Raw genomic sequence first — 20,918 nt, forward strand, 5'->3', positions numbered from 1 at the left:
TTCACAGTTAGGATGGTAATTCAACAAATACCCCCAACACGGCCAAAGTTCATTGACCTTTAATGACATTTGACCATGGTCATGTGACCTGAAACTCTTACAGGATGTTCAGTGATACTTGATTACTCTTATGTCCAAGTTTTATGAACTAGATCCATAAACTTTCAGAGCTAGAATGGTAATTTAACATATACCCCAAACACGGCCAAAGGTTCATTGACCTTAAATGACCATTGACCATGGTCATGTGACCTGAAACTCGCACAGGATATTAAGTGGTACTTGATTAACCTAATGTCCAAGTTTCATGAACTAAATCCATAAATTTTCAAAGTTATGATGGTAATTCAACAAATACCCCCAACTTGGCCAAAGTTCATTGACCCTAAATGACCTTTGACCTTGGTCATGTGACCTGAAACTCAGGCAGGATGTTCACTAATACTTGATTAACCTTATGTCCAAGTTTCATGGACTAGATCCATACATTTTCAAAGTTATGATAGTAATTCAACAAATACCCCGAACTTGACCAAAGTTCATTGACCCTAAATGACCTTTGACCTTGGTCACGTGACCTGAAACTCGACCAGGATGTTCACTAATACTTGATTAACCTTATGCCCAAGTTTCATGAACTAGGTCCATAAACTTTCTAAGTTATGACGTCATTTCAAAAACTTAACCTTCGGTTAAGATTTTGAAAATAATTTTCCCAACATGGTCTAAGTTCATTGACCCTAAATGACCTTTGACCTTGGTCATGTGACCTGAAACTCAGGCAGGATGTTCAGTAATACTTGATCAACCTTATGTCCAAGTTTCATGAACTAGGTCCATACACTTTCTAAGTTATGATGTCATTTCAAAAACTTAACCTTAGGTTAAGATTTGATGTTGACGCCGCCGCCGCCGCCGTCGGAAAAGCGGCGTCTATAGTCTCGCTCTGCTATGCAGGCGAGACAAAAACCAAAGGAATAATCATCAGACCTAATGCTTACACAATTGCCTGTGGTTGTTATGAATTGATCTATATTGGACAATTTTTTTTTGGGGGGGGGGGGGCATAGATAGCTCAGGCAACGTTCTCGCTACCATGCGTCACGGTGGGCAGGCGCCGACTACCCTGAAAGTTTTCAGGGCAAAGCCGCCAACCGTGAATTTCCCCGACAAACGTGGCCAACAACTGTAAAACAGGCCTAGATCTACACCAAAAACTGAATATGTAAAAAAAACCAAAAAAACAATTTGCTTTTCAGATCCTAAAATAAACTTGTCGATTATTTCGTCCACGATATCTTCCCAGGATTTCTTTGACTCACTCTACCCTATACCACTCAAGGGTTCATTACATGCCGCCACGCACAGAAAAATCAAGCCATAGAAGTAGTGTATTGTGGACACCAGAAGCGGGATCGCAGCACGCGCGACCCACTAGTTAGAAATCCACTGCCAAACGCGGTTCATGGTGCGAGGTTAGTATACTAATACTAACCTCGCAATACGTGTGAGTGACCCTATACAATACGACCTCCACTCGAGGCCCAAGACTCTTTCTCAAGCGCGAAGATGTTTACCCCGCATTGCTCACATTATTTACGTCTTAAATATTTAAAAAAATAAAGTGAGGAGAGAGGGGTACCCTCGGTTACTGGGTTGAGCAATGTAATTCAGATGTTACAAATTTCAGTTGATATTGTCACTTATTTTGTCATAAGTAAAGAGTGTCCAAAATCATATCAAAATTCGATCGAAATTTAATTTCATCCAGTCAGTCCCAGCCTTAGGACCGGGGTACATGAATGCTTTTCCGATGACACTGCCGGAGCTCGGAGGGGCCTAATCAAAGATCACGTTAATAATGAAAAAGCCAAAGGAATGGATTGATATAATATCCAACTCATTTACTTACAGCAAAATGATTTATTAACATTTGATGATATATGAAATGAGTTAGAATGTGTGGAATTACGAGACGCCCTATTAAAAGCCGATGGCACGTGATCGAATTAGTATTCACTTTCTGGGTTGAGCCAATTATTGTGCTTGAAAACAGGTTTCCCCGAATTCCCGCAATTGGAATGTGTGCCACGTGCGTGACCTGTTAATCTGTTGTTTGAGTGCTAATCAGCTGATTTCGTGACCTCAAATATTCTTCATGTTGTTTACGCTGGGTGGGGGCTATAAAATTAAGAAAATCTTTCTGACTTTTTTTTTCTTCATTAAAAAAAAATCTGTTTGTGCATTTCTGTAACTTTAAAACTGCACCTATGGTTATATTGTGTTGCAATTTATTGAATCACACACCTCTTCCCACTCATGGTGCAAGAAAACACTTTTAAATTTAAAATCGCCATAGTATACATGTAAAGTAAGATGATTCAGCCGTCATCATCATCAGTAGTGTAGATACGTCTATAAATGTGTATTCTCTTCGAATGTTGACTTCTTCACCAATCCCACACACACGATCTCAAAATCCCCTTTTCACTGTCCACGATCCCCTCCCTTTTCGCTCTCTCCCTTCGACCATCCTATAACCCCCCCCTCTTTCTCTCTCTTTCACACACGCTGTAATTGTACATAGTGTATTATGTAAAAATAGAAATCTGCTTTCCTGTCAATTAAGCTATCCTTTCAAAACAAATTTTAGATCGTGATTATTTATTATTTTATAACAACAAAATCGTAATATTAAAGTATTCATTATGAATGACTAAAAATATTTCTCATGCTCATGGTGAGCACATTCATTATCTTAAATGAACATAGCAATAACTGATAGTGAGAAACAAATCTTCATTGGATATTATTAGTATAAAAATCATCAACAGAAGTCTTATGAGAGTTATAGTTTCAGTGAGTATCTGAAAAAAACATGCAAATTATAGAAGTTGGGGACCCCGTCTCATGATACCGATGCCCAGTATTTTGAAGCCTAGGAACTTCCGAGGCTTCGATAAAGTCGGAACAATCTTTGGATTTTGATAAGGGCATGGTGCAGCGCAAGGGGCTACGCATGCGGTCCGTTGATGTAGTCGGTCATTGACATAAGAAGCAACAAGCATTCACAAAATAAATCAAACTTTCTACAGGATGTAGCGATCTAAACATTGGAAAGTATGGAGTAAATTTATCAATATCATCGATGTGAATAAATCTATTAACTGTAAGTATAAAATGAGATTGACTTTGAATCCTTTCCTTTTGAATTCAACGGTTTTGAAGTTATCAGTAATGCCTTTGATTTTCTGCTTCAATCGCAATTCCCGCAACCGTTACGGCTGTGTGGCCGGAGAAGCATTAAATAGACATAAAATGTGTTGCATTTAGCAGCAACCTAAGCTCGTCGATATTGATATTTTCGCTAGTTCCGGCGCTTCGCGCGGGAGGTGCAACACCCCCCCCCCCCGTGCATGCTTTGCACGCACCGAAGCCGCTGCGCGGCTTGCGTCGTTTCGCGCCACCAACCGCCATAATGAACCTGGCGAGAACGTTGGATAGCTGTGGTCTATGATACATTTATTCAGAGTTGCATCTATGGAAATGGAGTTTGTGGGCCAATTAGGTAAAAAATATATACACTGTATATAGTTCACAGTCCCAGATTTTGTTTGCTTGGTCAGCGGTGTATTTAATGAGCTGAAGTTGAGGGACAGAACATGGCATATGGGCAAAATCCCTGAAGTTGCGAGTGAGTGAGCGAGAAATTTTTTTGGCCTTATCAAAATGAAAATACAATTTTCTGATAGATTTTGATATATTACATTTCATGATTTTCCTTTGCTTTACAAAAGGGAGTGATGCTGCTAGGAAGTTTGTGAAATCATACCATAATTGTACAGTCCTACTTTCTTTCTTTAGGAGGACATAATATCCTTGGAAATGTCAATGTTACCGTAATATTGACATTCTATGCCATGAGCCCCAGCACTCTCACTATTCAATCATCACTTTACACATTGAGTAACTAACTTTACTTGCCACAAAACTCAAAAACTTGATGAGAATATCTCATATACATGTATATCTATAACAAGTTTGATAAGGTTTTCACTAATCAAACACATGTGCATGCCCATCCAGACACACACACACTTCTTAATATCTCAAAAGAAGTTCCAAAATTATAATCTAAACCTTCTTGTTACTTCATCACCAAATTGACCATGGTATAATTGTAAGCCTAGTAACTCTTCTTTAAAGGAGAAGGTCACCTTGATGATAAGAAAAATTAGAGAAAGATATTGGTCAAGGTTCGGTGAAAATCCATTGAAAAATAATAAAGGCTGTAATTTATGATGTGAGCAGCTTAAAATCCATAAATTCTGTTTTTTAAGGAAAATGGTGAATAAAAAGATCATCTTATAAATACAAGGTGAAATGATATGTCTGATGATAAATATCCATCCCAAATATCAAAAAATTCTGTAGTTTATATCACATGAATATAGAGGAGCTGCCCATCTGTGACATCAGAAAAATGAAAAGTTTAAAAATTCATAACCCTGTTATTCTTTGACTCATTATTATTTATCAAATCTTCACCAATATTTTTGTTTTTTTAAAGCATTTTTTTTTATCTGTGGGAACTTCCCCTGTAAAAGATGTCCTCAAATTGTCCATATTCAACTATAATTCAAATTCAATTATTTATAGTCAAATAGTGGCATCATAATAAAGAGAATACAGGCAACAAAATCAAAACTAAAATCTTGAAGGATTTTTTTTCCAAGCCCAGGAAAGTGAAACAGAAGCTTTGAAATGTATGTTGACAGTAGGGATTACCCTATTCACTTGCAAAATTGTCTGAAATGTTTTGTGTTGCTTTATTTCTTTAACCGCAGTCGTTGTAACGTGCAAAATGTATGGAAATGTCAATACTTTGAAAATAACAAGTTTGCAGTGATGACTTAATGAAATGCTACATTATGGCAATGAGAAACAAACAGAAGCCGAAGTGTGAATTGCAGTTTTAAGTTTTTTTACATGAATGCTTTGTCACTTTCCAAACTTACAATTCAAAGAAGAAAAATAATAATTGGAAACTTACACATCTACAAAGAGCACTGATTCTCCCCAGTAACGTTCCTTGCATAGATCTTGCAGGTACTGGAAAAAACACAAAATAAATACAAGACTATGAAAAATACACACATTAAATGAAAAAGATTTATTAAAAAAACATAGATGTAAAGGAAAAATCACAATGTGGGTTTTCATTCAATCTTAGCAAGATTTTAGGCAAAAAAGAAGAAGAGCCATTTCAATTGTCTTGTCTAAAACAAGTGGAATGCCTCTTACAGTCTTGCATGCATTACACGATTCAATATAGCAGCTGAATAGCAGATGAATAATTATTTACATTAATAAAATACTAAGTACATTAACCCTAAATTACCTTTGACCTTAATCATGTGACCATAAACTTTTGCAAGACAATCAGTGATACTTGATTACCCTTTTGTCCACCAATTTTCATGGGCCAGATCCATAAGTTTAAAAGTTATGATGACATTTCAAAACCTTAAAGGGGAATCCAACCCAAATAAAAACTTGTTTTTATAAGGAAAAGAAAAATCAGACAAGTTGATAGGTGAAAGTTTGAACAATATTGGACAAACAACAAGAAAGTTATGAATTTTTAAAAGTTGTAAATATTGGTAATCACTATAACCATGGAGACTTCAAATTGGCCGCATATGGGATGTCATAGTGATGTAAGGCAAGGACTACTCTTCCATGTACTCCAATACATATTATGGCTAAAATGTCATTTTTCCCATAAGTTTTATTTCAAATTATATTTTTCTTTCATGAGGACATAAAACAATATACTACCTAGGTTATATTTAGATTACTGCCCCAGGGGAATGGGTACTTTGGAGAAAACCACAAATCCCTGATAATAAAGTACATGGCCTATGGGAAAGTTGTCCTTGTCCCTTATCATAATTTACTTACCCAGTTGCCATTTTGAAATCTACATAGTATTAGTGATCTCAATTTTAAAGCAGCTATAACTTTCTTATTGCTTGTCCAATTTTTTTCAGACTTTCACCATTCTGTTTAATTTATTTTTCTCCTTCCCAACACAACATTTTATGGCCAAGGCTGGATTCCCCTTTAACCATGTTTAAGATTTCTATGTTGATAACCAAAGCATGGTTTAAAGTTCTTTGACCCTAAATAACCTTTGAACTTGGTCATGTGACCTGAAACTTATGCAGGATGATCAGTGATGTTTCAATTTCATAAACAAGGTCCATATAATTTCTTTAGCTATTATCACATTTCAAAAACTTCACCTTAGTTAAGATTTCAATGTTGATGACGCCGCTGTCGAAAAAGCGGCACCTACAGTCTCGATCTACTTTGCAGACAAGACCAAATAAAAAAAAAACCAAAATTTTAAACACAGAGGCCCACATTCTGAATTCAGGTGTAATTCAATCTCTGATCTATAGCTGTGGTTTAACTATGGATAGTCAGTTATGACACAAATCTCTAACAGTACAGGTTCAATCTATCAATTCATTTGACATTTTAATCATTCATATCTTTCTTGGAATAATGACTTAAGCATGAGGAACCAAATAATAAACATAAGAAATATAAAATGTAAACAAAATGTTGACATTTTCAGCTTGCCATAATTTAAGCACAGGGTTAGACCATGGTTTATTGTAAATTGGGCTTAAGAATACAAGCCAAAGTATAACATGCCTTTCGTGTCATATATGAATTGGCAATTTTCACACTAATTTCATATTAATTTCAACAGATTTTCAAGTCTAATACTATCAAGGGTCCATATAAAATAGGTTTTCAGATCAAATATTTCATCATCATATGAATGAAGTTGATGATATTAATCATATAATATTGCACATGTATATAAGTATGAATGGAGCTTCAGATTGTTGTAACCACATGTCTTCTAAACTTGATTTGCTGACTGAATAACATTCACACAATACCATTTATCAACCCTTCTAACTCATAAACTGAACTTATATCTTGATTGGATTAGATGCTAATTCAGAGGTGCAAACAAGCTAAGGAAAAACCACAGCCACAGCAACAAGAAAATGGATTATAAACTGTCATAGACCCACACCAGAGCTAAAAGTGAAATTGACAAGTGGAAACTCTATATTATGCTACAAAGCACAACAATGTAAATTTCACAAATACTAACCGCTTGCCAGCTGAGTTATTTGCATAAGAAGACTCCAATTATCGGGTTTCAAAAATATAATTTATGGCGCTCTTAAGGGCCTGAATTACTTGACATTGACATTTTACTGTGTCAGAAGTTATGTGATTACATAGGTTTAAAAGATTTTTTTTAAATTGATTTCCAGATTTTGAATATTTCTTTAAAAACAATTTGTAGAGGGATTGATAGAGGCCTGAAGCTCTTGACTATGATTTGTGATTTCTATCTTTGGCTCTTATTTGGCCTTAATTGTTATGTCATGAAAAACTGTTACACATGATCTGAATGAAGATAGAGATGGTAAGTTGTGCCAAATAAGCAGGAAATAAAACATGGCAAAAACTAAATTAAAACCAGTAGGTTTTATAAATAAAGCATGCAGTAAAAGCTATTAATGATATCCTGATAAAGTGAAAATTATCAATTGTGTAATCTGGATAACGAAACAATTATCCATTCCTTTCTGTGTACAAACCAATAGATGGAATCACAACGTTTCTGACACAGAAAGACATCATGGAATTGAGGCTGGTGGAAAGCACAATTAAGCCTATTTGCAAAACCCAATATTGGAGCTAATCTCAAGCAAAATACTCAGCTGATAATGGTGAAAATACATAAAACTTGCACTGGTGTGTCTTGTAGTTAATAAGCCTCTGAATGCTATTTCATTAATCAATTTCACTTTTGGGTCTGGTTGGGGTCTCCAAAAATGATTTTTGCTATGCTTTGTTGCTTAATTCTTACCCCAGGATCGGATGATGGGATGTCAAGTGAGTCTACTATATGAAGATCGTCTTGGGTCAATTTAACAGTGAGCGCAACCCTCAGACCATGAGCTCTTATTTCATTAGGTAATACATACCAGTAGCTTCTAGGACCTCTTGGCCCCAATGCTTTACCACCTGTAAGTCAATCATATGAATGATAGAAGAAAAAAAACATATGTTGTATAAAGCTAGGAAAACTATGAAAGATGCTCTTGAAATCACAAGAAATAACATTACATACAAAAATTAAAGCTTTCATCATACTAAGCTCTAACTGAAGACAACGCCATCCTAATCTAACAGCGATGTATGTTTCATTATACTATTACTACTACTACTACTACTACTACTACTACTTCTACTACTATTACTATTACTATTACTACTACTACTACTACTATGATGACTACTATGACTACTACGATTACTACTACTACTATGACGACTACTACTACTACTACTACTATTACTACTACTATTACTACTACTACTATGATGACTACTATGACTACTACGATTACTACTACTACTATGACGACTACTACTACTACTACTACTACTACTACTACGACTACTACTACTACTACGACTACAACTACTACTACTACTACTATGATGACTACTACTACTACTACTACTACTACTACTACTACTACTACTACTACTACTACTTCTACTTCTACTACTACGACTACTATGACTACTACTACTACTACTACTACTACTACTACCGGTACTACTACCACTACTACTACTACTATGACTACTACTACTACTACGACTACTATGACTACTACTTCTACTACTACTACTTCTACTACTACTATGATGACTACTACTACTATTACTACTACTACTACTATGATGACTACTACTACTACTACTACTACTACTATGATGACTACTACTACTACTACTACTACGATGACTACTACTACTACTACTACTACTACTATGACTACTACTACTATTACTACTACTACTATGACTACTACGACTTCTACTACTACTACTTCTACTACTACTACTACTACTATTATATACTACTATTACTACTACTACTACTACTACTACTACTATTATATACTACTATTACTACTACTACTACTACTACTACTAATACTACTACTATGACTACTACTAATACTACTACTACTAATTCCACTACTATGACTACTACCACTACTACTACTACTACTACTACTACTACTACAATGATGATTATAATGACTGACCTCCAACCCAGATAGGTGATCTTCTGCTACCATGTCTAGCTCGACCAGTACCCTTCTGTCGCCATGGTTTCCTTCCACCTCCTCTTACCTCTGCCCTGCTTTTAGCATTTGCTAAACTCTGCAGCAATCAAACAAAATGTGCAACAATAGGATAATGGCTTTACAATTTTGTTATTTAACATAAATATTTTCAATTTTGTCAGTTTTTAAACACCATTTTGTTGACAGCCTTGGCAGAGTATTAAACCATTGTTGTACAAAAACAAGTAGCACGCCCAAGGTACCGTAGTAGACTTCCCTAGAAATATAGAACAATTCCCAGACAAAGCATTATTCCTCGTTGAAATGTTAAGACATGGCATTGAAAATCCTGGAAAGGAAATTATTTTTCTACAAATTCAAATTTCTGCTCTTTAACAAAATCTGAAAGAATTTTATTTCAATGCAAATTGATGCCTATATTTGCACCCCACCCCACCCATAGAGAACCCACTACTTCTACTTGCCTGCCCATGTAACAAACAAAAAAGGTTTATACATGGCTCAGCTTTTAAAGAAATGAATTGGTGGGCACATTAAAGTTAAATTAAATGTGATAGAAATGAGTCCTTTTCAAATAATACTGATACATGGTTACAATCAAGTCATCCTTCTTATTCCTTGCTCATTTAAATGAGATGTCATATAATACACACATGATTTCAATTTCCAAAACTGAATATATTTTCAATTTCTCCTCAATATTAAATCTCGAATGCTTTATTGTGCAGGTCCAAATTCACACATTATTGTGTGAGTAATATCAAACAATAAACAGGAAAAATATATATAATTGACATTTATAATTTATAATTATGGCTCGGTTAGGCTCAGTACTTCTTAACACTAATTGTTTATGGGTACAATGCATCATAAATCTGGAAAATTTTGATTTACCTTTGAAAGGTAAGAACATAGCTTTAACTTGATTAAGAAGATCATTCTCTGATATTATCAGGAAGTTTGTTTCATGCTGAGGGACTGTATACTGAAATGCTCTATGTCCCTCTTTTTTCTATACGATATTTATATAGATACATACTATTCTCTTGTAATTTCTCTGCCATAGAACATTCCTATGTAAGATATCTATCCTGTGAATGGAAGGGAAAAGAAAAGAGAATGGGGATAAAACAATAAACATGTAAGAAAAGAAATAAGACTTGTAGGAAGGAGGTGAATTCGTATAGTTTTGTATCCAGTAATGATTTAATTATTCCAAAGGCATGACTAGATTTCAACCTGTAGAGAACAGTTTTCTTACATTATAAATGATGATATAAAAAGAGATATATGTGGTGGATTCACAAAGCACAAAACCAAAAACTGACACTTGTGTTAAAGGGATGGTCCGGGCTGAAAATATTTATATCTTAATACATAGAGTAGAATTCACTGAGCAAAATGCCGAAAATTTCATCAAAATCGGATAAGAAATAATAAAGTTATTGAAGTTTAAAGTTTAGCAATATTTTGTGAAAACAGCCGTCATGAATATTCATCAGGTGGGCTGATAATGTCACATCCCCACTTTTCGTTTTCTTATGTTATTACATAAAATCATTATTTTTTCATTATTTCATACTTGTGTGAATAATATGTCTCCCTTATAATGAAATACGTTGCAGCAATAAATATCTAATGCACTGAATCAGTTGTCAATCCAATTTTTCTAGTTCTTGGAGGAAAAAATTTGAATAAACCTAATTTCATATAATAAAATACAAAAGAACAAGTGGGGATGTGACATCATCAGCCCACCTAATGAATATTCATGACGACTGTTTTCACAAAATATTACTAAACTTTAAAATTCAATAACTTTGTTATTTGTTATCCGATTTTGATGAAATTTTCGGCATTTTGCTCAGTGAATTATACTCTATCTATTCAGCTATAAATACATTCAGCCCGGACCATCCCTTTAAATGCTAGTCTATTTTAATATCAAGTTTATTAGAATGATCTCCAAGAAAAATGACACATGTTTACCAATGAAATTTCATACAAAATCACACAAGAATGTTTTGTGTTGTCATTTCTGTTTAATTAGCAGAGGTAACATATTTATCAATAATACTATTCTATAGCATGAGTCTATTGGATGTAACCTCACTGTGTAAATGTCCTCTTTCGTTTGGAGAACAGTATCCCTTTAATAAAATTCACCTCATGGTGATACTAGCTTGCTGTGCAACACCTTTCACTTTAAAACAAAGTGATCTCTAGTTGCAGTCTCAAGGTCCTTTAATACAGGGAATTATTTATTGAAGCCTTTCAACTGAATCAACAACTTGACTCTAAATCAACTTTTGATTAAAGGTTATAATCAAGGTCTGTGTCTATAGACTAGGATGGTACCTACCTAGGAAATGTAGCAAAGACATGTGGATGAAGATCTATGAGACCAAGTTTGTTGTCTTCAAGTGAATTCATTGTTTCTAGCCATGCTTGAACAGGTTCTAATGTTGGATCAGAGTGAAGTAATTCTCTGCTTGTAACCAGAGGTAAACCTGATGCTTCATCACTGGAGTAATCTACACCATATATTGAACAAAAAATGCATAATAAATTGCTTTAAGGTCAAGTCCACCCTAGAAAATTGTTGATTGAATTGACAGAGAAAATCAAACAAGCATAACGCTGAAAATTCTAAGGGACAATTCTAAGTTTCGCTTATTCTTCACAAAACAGCTATATGCACAACTCAGTGATATGCAAATGAGAGTCGATGATGTCCCTCACTCACTATTTCTTTTGTTTTTATTGTTTGAATTACCGGTATACAATATTTAGATTTTAACAGTTGACAAGGACCAACTTGACTTTTTAATCATTATCCGTTAAAATAATGGTCATTCCGCATGTTCAGGGAGGAATAACATTTTGTTTCATTCACATGACAATGAGAAAATTATAATTTTTCATATTTCATATAACAAAATACAAAAGAAATAGTGAGTGGGTGATGTTGTCAGTCTGCTCATTTCCATACTGAAATAACTATTTTGCAAAATTAAGCAAAATTTTAAAATGTCATAACTTTCATATTTTACATTCCATTTTGATGAAATTTTCAGTATGTTTATTAGATATTTCTCCTTTTATTCAAATCAACTTTTTATTGGAGTGGACTTGTCCTTTAACAAAAAAAATCTGATAATGGTTTGACTTAGCTATAAGTGTGACCTTAGAGAAAATTTGAAATGTCATACATGTTGGTATCACTTATTAGTGAATTAAGATAATAGAAAATGAACCTTTCATTGTCTTAAAGCTAACCGGGGCCTTCTTTCAATTATATGTCATATCTTAGGCTATTGAAAGTGTGAAAGTAAGTGTTCAAATAGCAAAAACAAAATTGTCAAAGAATGTAATCTATATTTTATGTGATGTGCTAAAGTTAACAAGATACTTACATCTTTCTGTATTGCCATTCTTTTGATTGAACTTAATAAGCCATGAAGCATTCAGAGACCAGGAGGACCAGCATGATGATAGGGCTCCACTTCTACTAACTGATTTTACAAAAGTCTGGAAAAAAGGAATTAAAACTTTAGTAAATTTGGGTTGATAAGTATGCTTTGGAGTGTGCAAGAAGTACAGTTAGGTAGCATCAAGTGCAGGTAGAGAGGGCAAGAGAGTTTAGTTTAGCTTCCAACTTCAGGACAAGGATAATGACCTTTTGCTTCACGACATCGCAAGAACTGCTTCATGCTTTAGGCACAGCATCCAAAACTTGCTTCATAAAATGTATGTGAGCACATGTTGGTTTGTTTTGGTTTTGAAAGTCCATCTACCTTTACTGAAACTATCTTCAGGAACTAATGAATAACTAGGTCAAAGTAAAAGTTCAACAGAATAACTGTCATTTCTGGGGATTTATTTAACAATTTCTGACATTTTACTATCATCTCATTCACCGATGGTGGCCCACTAGGCGAGAGCTGATGGGTACACGCATCCCCCAACATCTGCCAGCTGTCTATAGTATACTAAGCTAAGGCTGAAGCTCGAGGGCTACGCCAGGGGCCTGGCCTAGACCTAGTTTATGACACTCATTCAATGAACAACGTTATGATTAGACAGGAATAACTGTCGTTTCTGGGGATTTTAGAGATCGTACTACTGATGGAGCTCATTGCGTTACTCTTCTTACATTGTTTATGATGATATACATCTTCTCTTCAACCTCGCGGTGATAGCGGACGCCGCCGTGAACTTTTAAAGATCGTACTACTGACAGAGCTCATTGCGTTACTCTCTTACATCGTTTATGATGATATACATCTTCTCTTCAACCTCGTGGTGATAGCGGACGCCGCCGTGAACTTTTAAAGATCGTACTTCTGACGGAGCTCATTGCGTTACTCTCTTACATCATTTATTGATATACATTTTCTTTCCAACCTCGTGGTGATAGTGGAAGCCGCCGTGAACTTTTAAAGATCGTACTACTGACAGAGCTCATTGCGTTACTCTCTTACATCGTTTATGATGATATACATCTTCTCTTCAACCTCGTGGTGATAGCGGACGCCGCCGTGAACTTTTAAAGATCGTACTTCTGACGGAGCTCATTGCGTTACTCTCTTACATCATTTATTGATATACATTTTCTTTCCAACCTCGTGGTGATAGTGGAAGCCGCCGTGAACTTTTAAAGATCGTACTTCTGACGGAGCTCATTGCGTTACTCTCTTACATTGTATGTGATGATATACATCTTCTCTTCATCCTCGTGGTGATAGTGGACGCCGCCATGACCTTTTAAAGATCGTACTACTGACGGAGCTCATTGCATTACTCTCTTACATCGTTTATGATGATATACATCTTCTCTTCAACCTCATGGTGATAGCGGACGCCGCCGTGAACTTTTAAAGATCGTACTTCTGACGGAGCTCACTGCGTTACTCTCTTACATTGTATGTGATGATATACATCTTCTCTTCAACCTCGTGGTCATAGCGGACGCCGCCGTGAACTTTTAAAGATCGTACTACTGACGGAGCTCATTGCGTTGCTCTCTTACATCGTTTATGATATACATCTTCTCTTCAACCTCGTGGTCATAGCGGACGCCGCCGTGAACTTTTAAAGATCGTATTACTGACGGAGCTCATTGCGTTGCTCTCTTACATCGTTTATTGATATACATTTTCTTTTTAACCTCGTGGTGATAGCGGACACCGCCGTGAACTTTTAAAGATCGTACTTCTGACGGAGCTCATTGCGTTACTCTCTTACATCGTTTATGATATACATCTTCTCTTCAACCTCGTGGTGATAGCGGATGCCGCTGTGAACTTTTAAAGGTCGTTTTACGGACGGAGATCAATGCGCTACTCTCTTACATTGTTTACAAAAATGATATGTCTTCTCTTCAACCTCGCGGTGATAGCAGATGCCGCTGTGAACTTTTAGAGGTCGTTTTACGGACGGAGATCAATGCGTTACTCTCTTACCTCCTGTATGATGATAGACATCTTCTCTTCAACCTTGTGGTGATAGCGGACGCCGCCGTCAATTTATTTGTCTTTGCAACTTCGTGGGGAGATGCTTCTTTTATATTTCTTCTTGGATATCAAAAGTTCATTTCTCAAGATAGTAATAAATTGACTTGAAAACGCTAGCTCCTCAAAACATTTTAATAACATGTTCCGAATCATTGCGCGTGCTTGCGACTTCTACTACGTTTTAATTGCACTTGCGACTTTAAGATGATGCGTCGTACGAGATCAAGAGATCATTCCAATAATTCTGAATCGCTAGCACCTAAAAATACTTATAAAAGATGTCCAGACGATCGTTCATTAACCTGTGATCTATGAGAATTATTTTTATTTCATTTTCCTTTGAGACTTTGCTCAGAAGATGCGTCATTCGTTTATCTTTCTAGTAAAAATCACTCGGTTTATTTTAAAGCAGTAACACCTCAAAAACTTTTAAAACATGTTCCAAACGATCGCGCATGTTGGCGACTTCCATTCCAATGCATTCGACTTTGTGACTTTGTCAGGAAGACAAAACAAAATTTGATGTAGAGTCTATTCCTTTGTTTTTAAACATCGCCGATTCGATTTTTGATTCGATTTTAGAAGCGATATCTATAAGCCTTAACTGCCGATCCAATTTTCTATCTGATTTTTTTTCCGATTTACATTAGTTTTTTCCCTTTTAACTTAAGTTTATTTTTCCCATTTTGATGCGTTTCAGGCCAAAACAGAATAATAATCTTTATTTTGGCCTTTTGGTCCAGTTCTTTTTATATATTTTTATGAAATAAACTAAAGACAAAAATCGATAACCCCGTCGCGGGGATTTTGCATTGTTAACCCTAACCCAGGGAGCCCAGGGGCTTACCGTGTATTTGACCATACTCACGGGACAAGGGTGATTTATGGTCTAAATATTTCTCCAAATGAATTGTGAAAACAGAAATTATGCACTTACCACGATTATATGGATGAAGGTCTAACGAGTGGCAGTTTCCTGACATCTGGGCACAAACTGGAACCTCAAAAAAACGAAAAGTTCTCTCCTTTTACCACAATCTCGATCGGCCATTTTGTTACGATTCATAACAAAAATGGCCGATCGAGACGGGGGTAGAAGGAGAGAACTTTTCGTTTTTTGAGGTTCCAGTCTGTGCCCAGCTGCCCGTTTCTCAACACATGGACAAGTTAGTCATATCTTTATCCACCAACCACGGAGTTAGTTCCAATCTTACTTAACCTGTTTCTCGAAAGGCTTCCTAACTAGAATACCTTGTTATCAATACTATCGGTAAAAAGAGCAGACGAGATGTAGCCTTAGTCACAAAATAGCATAATTTTCAAAAAGAAAATTTATGACAAAATTGCAAATATTATGATGAATTGGGAAATAAATCTTTTCAAAATAATAGCACAGGTGAATTATGCATCATACATACTTAGACCATGAAGACTGGAGCATTCAATTGCAGAGAAAATTAAATTATGAATAATTCATTTCATGACTATAAAATCACTTGTGGACGTTTAGATGGGTACCCCCAGGAGACCCAATTTTAATAGTTTACGAAAGTAAACCATAACGGTTTTCTTTGTAAAATGATGATAATTATACGGACTTTTACGATTCCAAACGTCATTAAAATATAGTTTAACGAAACATTTTTAATCATTGATACTGAAAGATACGATATTGGACAAATTATATGCATAAATTAGAGCTATAATTCATCCAACTGTTAATAGGGGTCTGAAAACAACAAATACGAGTTCAGTTATGGATGGCCTGACGTGGTAGAATCTTTATCGATTAAATCATTTTACTATTTCAAAATGAATGGTTTTGTGGCGTTTACCAACAGTTTTTATAGTTTCTTTGTATTACAATTATCATTGAATGCATTAACCCACTTGTTTTGTGATGTAATTTCAACCACTATGATTGATTACGTAAGATTATAACTAAAATTTCTAGGCACTTTCGCATGTCATAGTCTACCCACGTGATGCCACTACGTCATTAAGAAAGAAGTTAAGACAGGTTCGGAGGTGTCATAAATATTTAGTGAGGTTGTTGTACCCGATCTTGGTAAAGAGGGCTTCGTGAAACGGTTAGCGGACAAGTAGCTCACTATCTCCGATTTAGTCAAGAAGTTAGACTTATGACGGTGTTGAGAAACGGGCCCCAGATGTCAGGAAACTGCCACTCGTTAGACCTTCATCCATATAATCGTGGTAAGTGCATAATTTCTGTTTTTACAATTCATTTGGAGAAATATTTGGAGTTCCATATGCACCCCCCACTAAAATTGAAAATAAAAAGATGGAGAAGGTTCAGAATAATATATCTAGCCCTAATATCGAACATATATGATGGGGAAGTGGAAATACATTTATTCAGTCAAATTTCGAGCGAGATCTTGTGCGCGTAATTGTCCATAGACATCGGTTTATTTAGTCAGTAAAGGGTCTGCGAGTCAAGACTAGTCGAACTATCGCCTGATAATCGTAAAAATACCCTTTCCGGTATCAGCGCTTCTCGCTAGCATAGCGGGAAAGGTCTTGACTGCAGATCAACCAAGGTGAATTCGAGTCCCCACTAAGGTAAGCAACAGTAAAAAAAATGATAGAAAAATCTGAAGTGAACGAACCGGAAGTCTCAACAATCTTTTGTTATTTTTGGTGGGGGGTGCATATGGAACTCTTTCCAAATATTTAGACCATAAATCACCCTTGTCCCGTGAGTATGGTCAAATACACGGTAAGCCCCTGGGCTCCCTGGGTTATGTTAACCCATGGTAGCTGCACGATAGCGAGCCGTCTGTGTACCGTGTACGAGGAGAAATTTAAAGATAATAAAAATGTTTTAAAAAACTCCTCAAAACAGACGGCTGCCAGCTTTCTAATGTCTGCCTAGTACCTAGCCTGGAGGCGTCTGGGGAGTGAAAGTAATATACTGTACGTATGGTCACATACATAGAGAAAACATATTGCATCTTGCCTTCTACGGCGCGTTCTCGAACAATTGACCTAGCAAAATGGCGGCGGTCACGTGACTTATCGAGTTCGCCGGCGATGTTTTGCTTGGGTGTACACGACTTCCACATATTTTTCTAGTTCAGTGGTTGAAGCGGGACATTTTAGCACTTTTTAATCTAGCACCGCTCATGATTTTGCCGCCCTCTATACGCGTCACGTAACTAGGTCTAAATTAACAAAGGATCAAAGATGGCGATGTCAACAAGTGTAAGTAAACTCTCTTCTACTTTTATTACTTCATATAATTTATTCGTAATTTTGTAACCATAACTATCAATTTTTTGCCAAACGTTGCCAACCAATGTTTTTACCCATGTACAGCAGTCGTGACCTCAGATTCTAAACATAACTAGCAGTTTGACGCATTTTTATACTTGAACTAATTATAGTTGCCTTTTCCCTCGATACGTAGGAGCCTATAGTTCACAATGCCAGGCGTTAGGGGAGTGACCATACGCAAGGCTCCACATTAACTTTTTTTGGTGGTGGCCCGTTCGGGCCACCAAAACCTTCAAATAATTTTTTTTGGTGGCCCGATATTAGATTTTGGTGGCCCCAAAAAAATAAAGAAAAACATTAAAAATGAATAAATGGGTATAAATGGTTTAACCACAGTAAAAAAAAATGAAAGAAAGTAATAAAACTGCAAAAAAAGTGTGAGAAAATTCCTTCCCTCTATTTGCCAAAATGTTGGAAAAATTCACATTTCATATTAATGAAATGCCTTCCCAAAGTATTTACTTTCTCAAGAGTTGTTTAAGAAGTCATTTATGAACAAGAAAGAAAGTAACTGTCTGTTTATTTTTGGCTAGAAAAGACCGGAAAAGACACAGCTTCGAAAGAAACCAAGTAACAACATTCATACAAATGCACAGGTGGGAACGTGATGTATTCACCTATGTGTTTTTATGTGTATTATTTTCATTTGGAAATCGATCTTTTTTAGTCAAAAGAGAGGTCATGATTCCTCTTTTTAATGCTTGCAAATAATCAGGATACACCAGATTTTAGCAAAAAAGTCTGTAGAAGGGCATTTCATTGGTGTAAAATGTGACTTTGACTTGGATTTTCACAGTTCTGTGGAAGATTTCTTGGCAGCAACATTTCGTATTGCAGCTCCCTGAGTCTGAATAGGCTGCTAACGCACAGCTGCTTCAAGCATGCAAAGCTCACGCCAGCCGGCCAGCGCGGCCGGCTGGATAAAAGCTACTTAATGCTATAGCGGTAGGCCAACTTTGTGTGTGTGTTTGTGTGTAGATCACCAAAAAGGGCGCATGACGAACTGGCTTGCAATTTGAACTGTAGAAAGTTGATAAATGCGTGCAAAATGGGGAGAAAAATTGCGCTATTCTGAAAATTATTGGTTGCCCGATTCGGGCCACCAAAACTTAATATTTTTTCAATAATGGTTGCCCGAGGTGAATTTCTGGTGGCCCCAGGCCACCGCTAATGTCGAGCCTTGCCATACGTACAGTATATTACTTTCACTCCCCAGACGCCTCCAGGGGCCGATTGCACGAACAGTAGAGGCGCACGGCCAATATTGGAGACTGTCTCCAATGTGGGAGATTATCTCCAATATCAGAGACTTTTGTAAAGAATTTGGGGATCCAATTTCAGAGACAGTCTCCAGTTTTGGAGACCAATTTCCTTTGTTTACATTTGCTGCTAAAGGATTACCTTGGCGGCAAATAAAAATGTGATAAGCAGATTCCTCATGAAAAATTACCCCTTTTCACCGTCTACTTTAAAAATTCACTGTCTCCTTTTGTTTTGATAAGGATTTTTGTTGTCAATCACACACAAAACAAATGGGCTTCTGACCTCAGTGAGACAAAATTTTGGGTGGAAAAAATCATGCTTTTGTTGGTGTTGTTTCTTTTGTCCTTTTGCAAAGCAAGTCTCCAATGTGGGAGATTGTCTCCCCTATTGGAGAGAGTCTCCCATATTGGCCGTGTGCCTCTACTGACGAAAGGGTCTTTCCAAGGACCGTCTTTCGTGTCGCCCATCTTTTATGATACGCCATGTGAAACGCATTTCAAATAAATTATCTGCAAATATATTTTATTTGTCCGTTAAAATAAACAAAATATTTGTTTATAAAATGATGTGATATCTTAAAATTGTATAAAATTTGATTTAAAAGCAAGCTTACGAATTTTATTTGTTTATCATAAATTTCAGAAACACCCCGCTTATAAGTTATAGCGCATCATAAAAGATGGGCGACACGAAAGACGGTCCTTGGAAAGACCCTTTCGTGCAATCGGCCCCCGGCTACTACTAGTACTAGTACTAGTAGTAGTAGTACCCGGCCCAGTCCTGGGCTCCGGCTCACAGCTCCCTGGGTTACCCTGCCGCCAGGCCAGGCGTCCAGGTCGTGCTCCATGCCGTTGACGTTGTGACTTGTGTGACTGAGTCACAAACTAAGCAGTACGAAGCAGAGGATGCTATCGCAAGTTCCCCAATCCGTCGACTTACATTGTCAATATACTCACTTTATTTCCATAGGTGGTCAAGCAAGAAAAAGCTCTAGTAGATAAGCTTGTAATTCGGGGGAGAACAGTAAACATTTTTGAACAACTTGATCCTTCGTTCGCGTTCCCGTTCCCAGCGCAGCATGTACCGTACCTTTTTATATATGCGGTGCCTCATGATAGATACGGTGTTGGTAAAATGAAAGAAAGAAATAAAAAAAATCAGGGGAACATTATGAAAGGGTGAACTGCCGATTCGCATATAACCATCCCGTCCAGACGTCCACACATCACATGGTCTACCTTCATTTAGTCTATTGCCATTCCGTCCATCAATATTTCGTCTAACAACAATTTGGTCCAATAATCACTTCGTCTAGTGCACCAGTTAGTATATGACCAGGATGACCATTTCCTTCTAACCAGCTAATACCCATATCCTTTTCATTAATTTCGCCCAATTCACACTTATAGACCAAATGGTTTATGGACTAAATGGCTATTAGACCAACTGGTTATTAGACAAAATGGTGAGTGGAAGGAATGGCAATTTGACCATGTGGATGATAGACCAAATGATATGTAGACTAGTTGGTAATGAATTGGCATGCATTAGACCATGGACCTATAATGATTAG

General features: G+C 36.5%; 1 protein-coding gene across 1 annotated transcript; it reads right to left on the reverse strand.

Moving 5' to 3' along the window:
- Nucleotides 1–1,057: 1,057 nt before the first annotated feature.
- LOC129265631 (large ribosomal subunit protein uL4m-like) lies at nt 1,058–20,449 on the reverse strand. Its single transcript, XM_064101405.1, has 7 exons — nt 20,302–20,449; nt 12,686–12,800; nt 11,632–11,803; nt 10,309–10,360; nt 9,228–9,345; nt 7,970–8,127; nt 1,058–5,112 (listed from the first exon to the last, which is right to left on the reverse strand). Exons 1-7 carry the CDS (start codon nt 20,374–20,376, stop codon nt 5,050–5,052), a joined length of 753 nt encoding a protein of 250 aa, XP_063957475.1. The 5' UTR covers nt 20,377–20,449; the 3' UTR covers nt 1,058–5,049.
- Between the last annotated feature and the right edge of the window lie 469 nt (nt 20,450–20,918).

Source organism: Lytechinus pictus, chromosome 7 (genome assembly GCF_037042905.1).
Source record: "Lytechinus pictus isolate F3 Inbred chromosome 7, Lp3.0, whole genome shotgun sequence".
In the NCBI taxonomy this organism is placed as follows: Eukaryota; Metazoa; Echinodermata; class Echinoidea; order Temnopleuroida; family Toxopneustidae; genus Lytechinus; species Lytechinus pictus.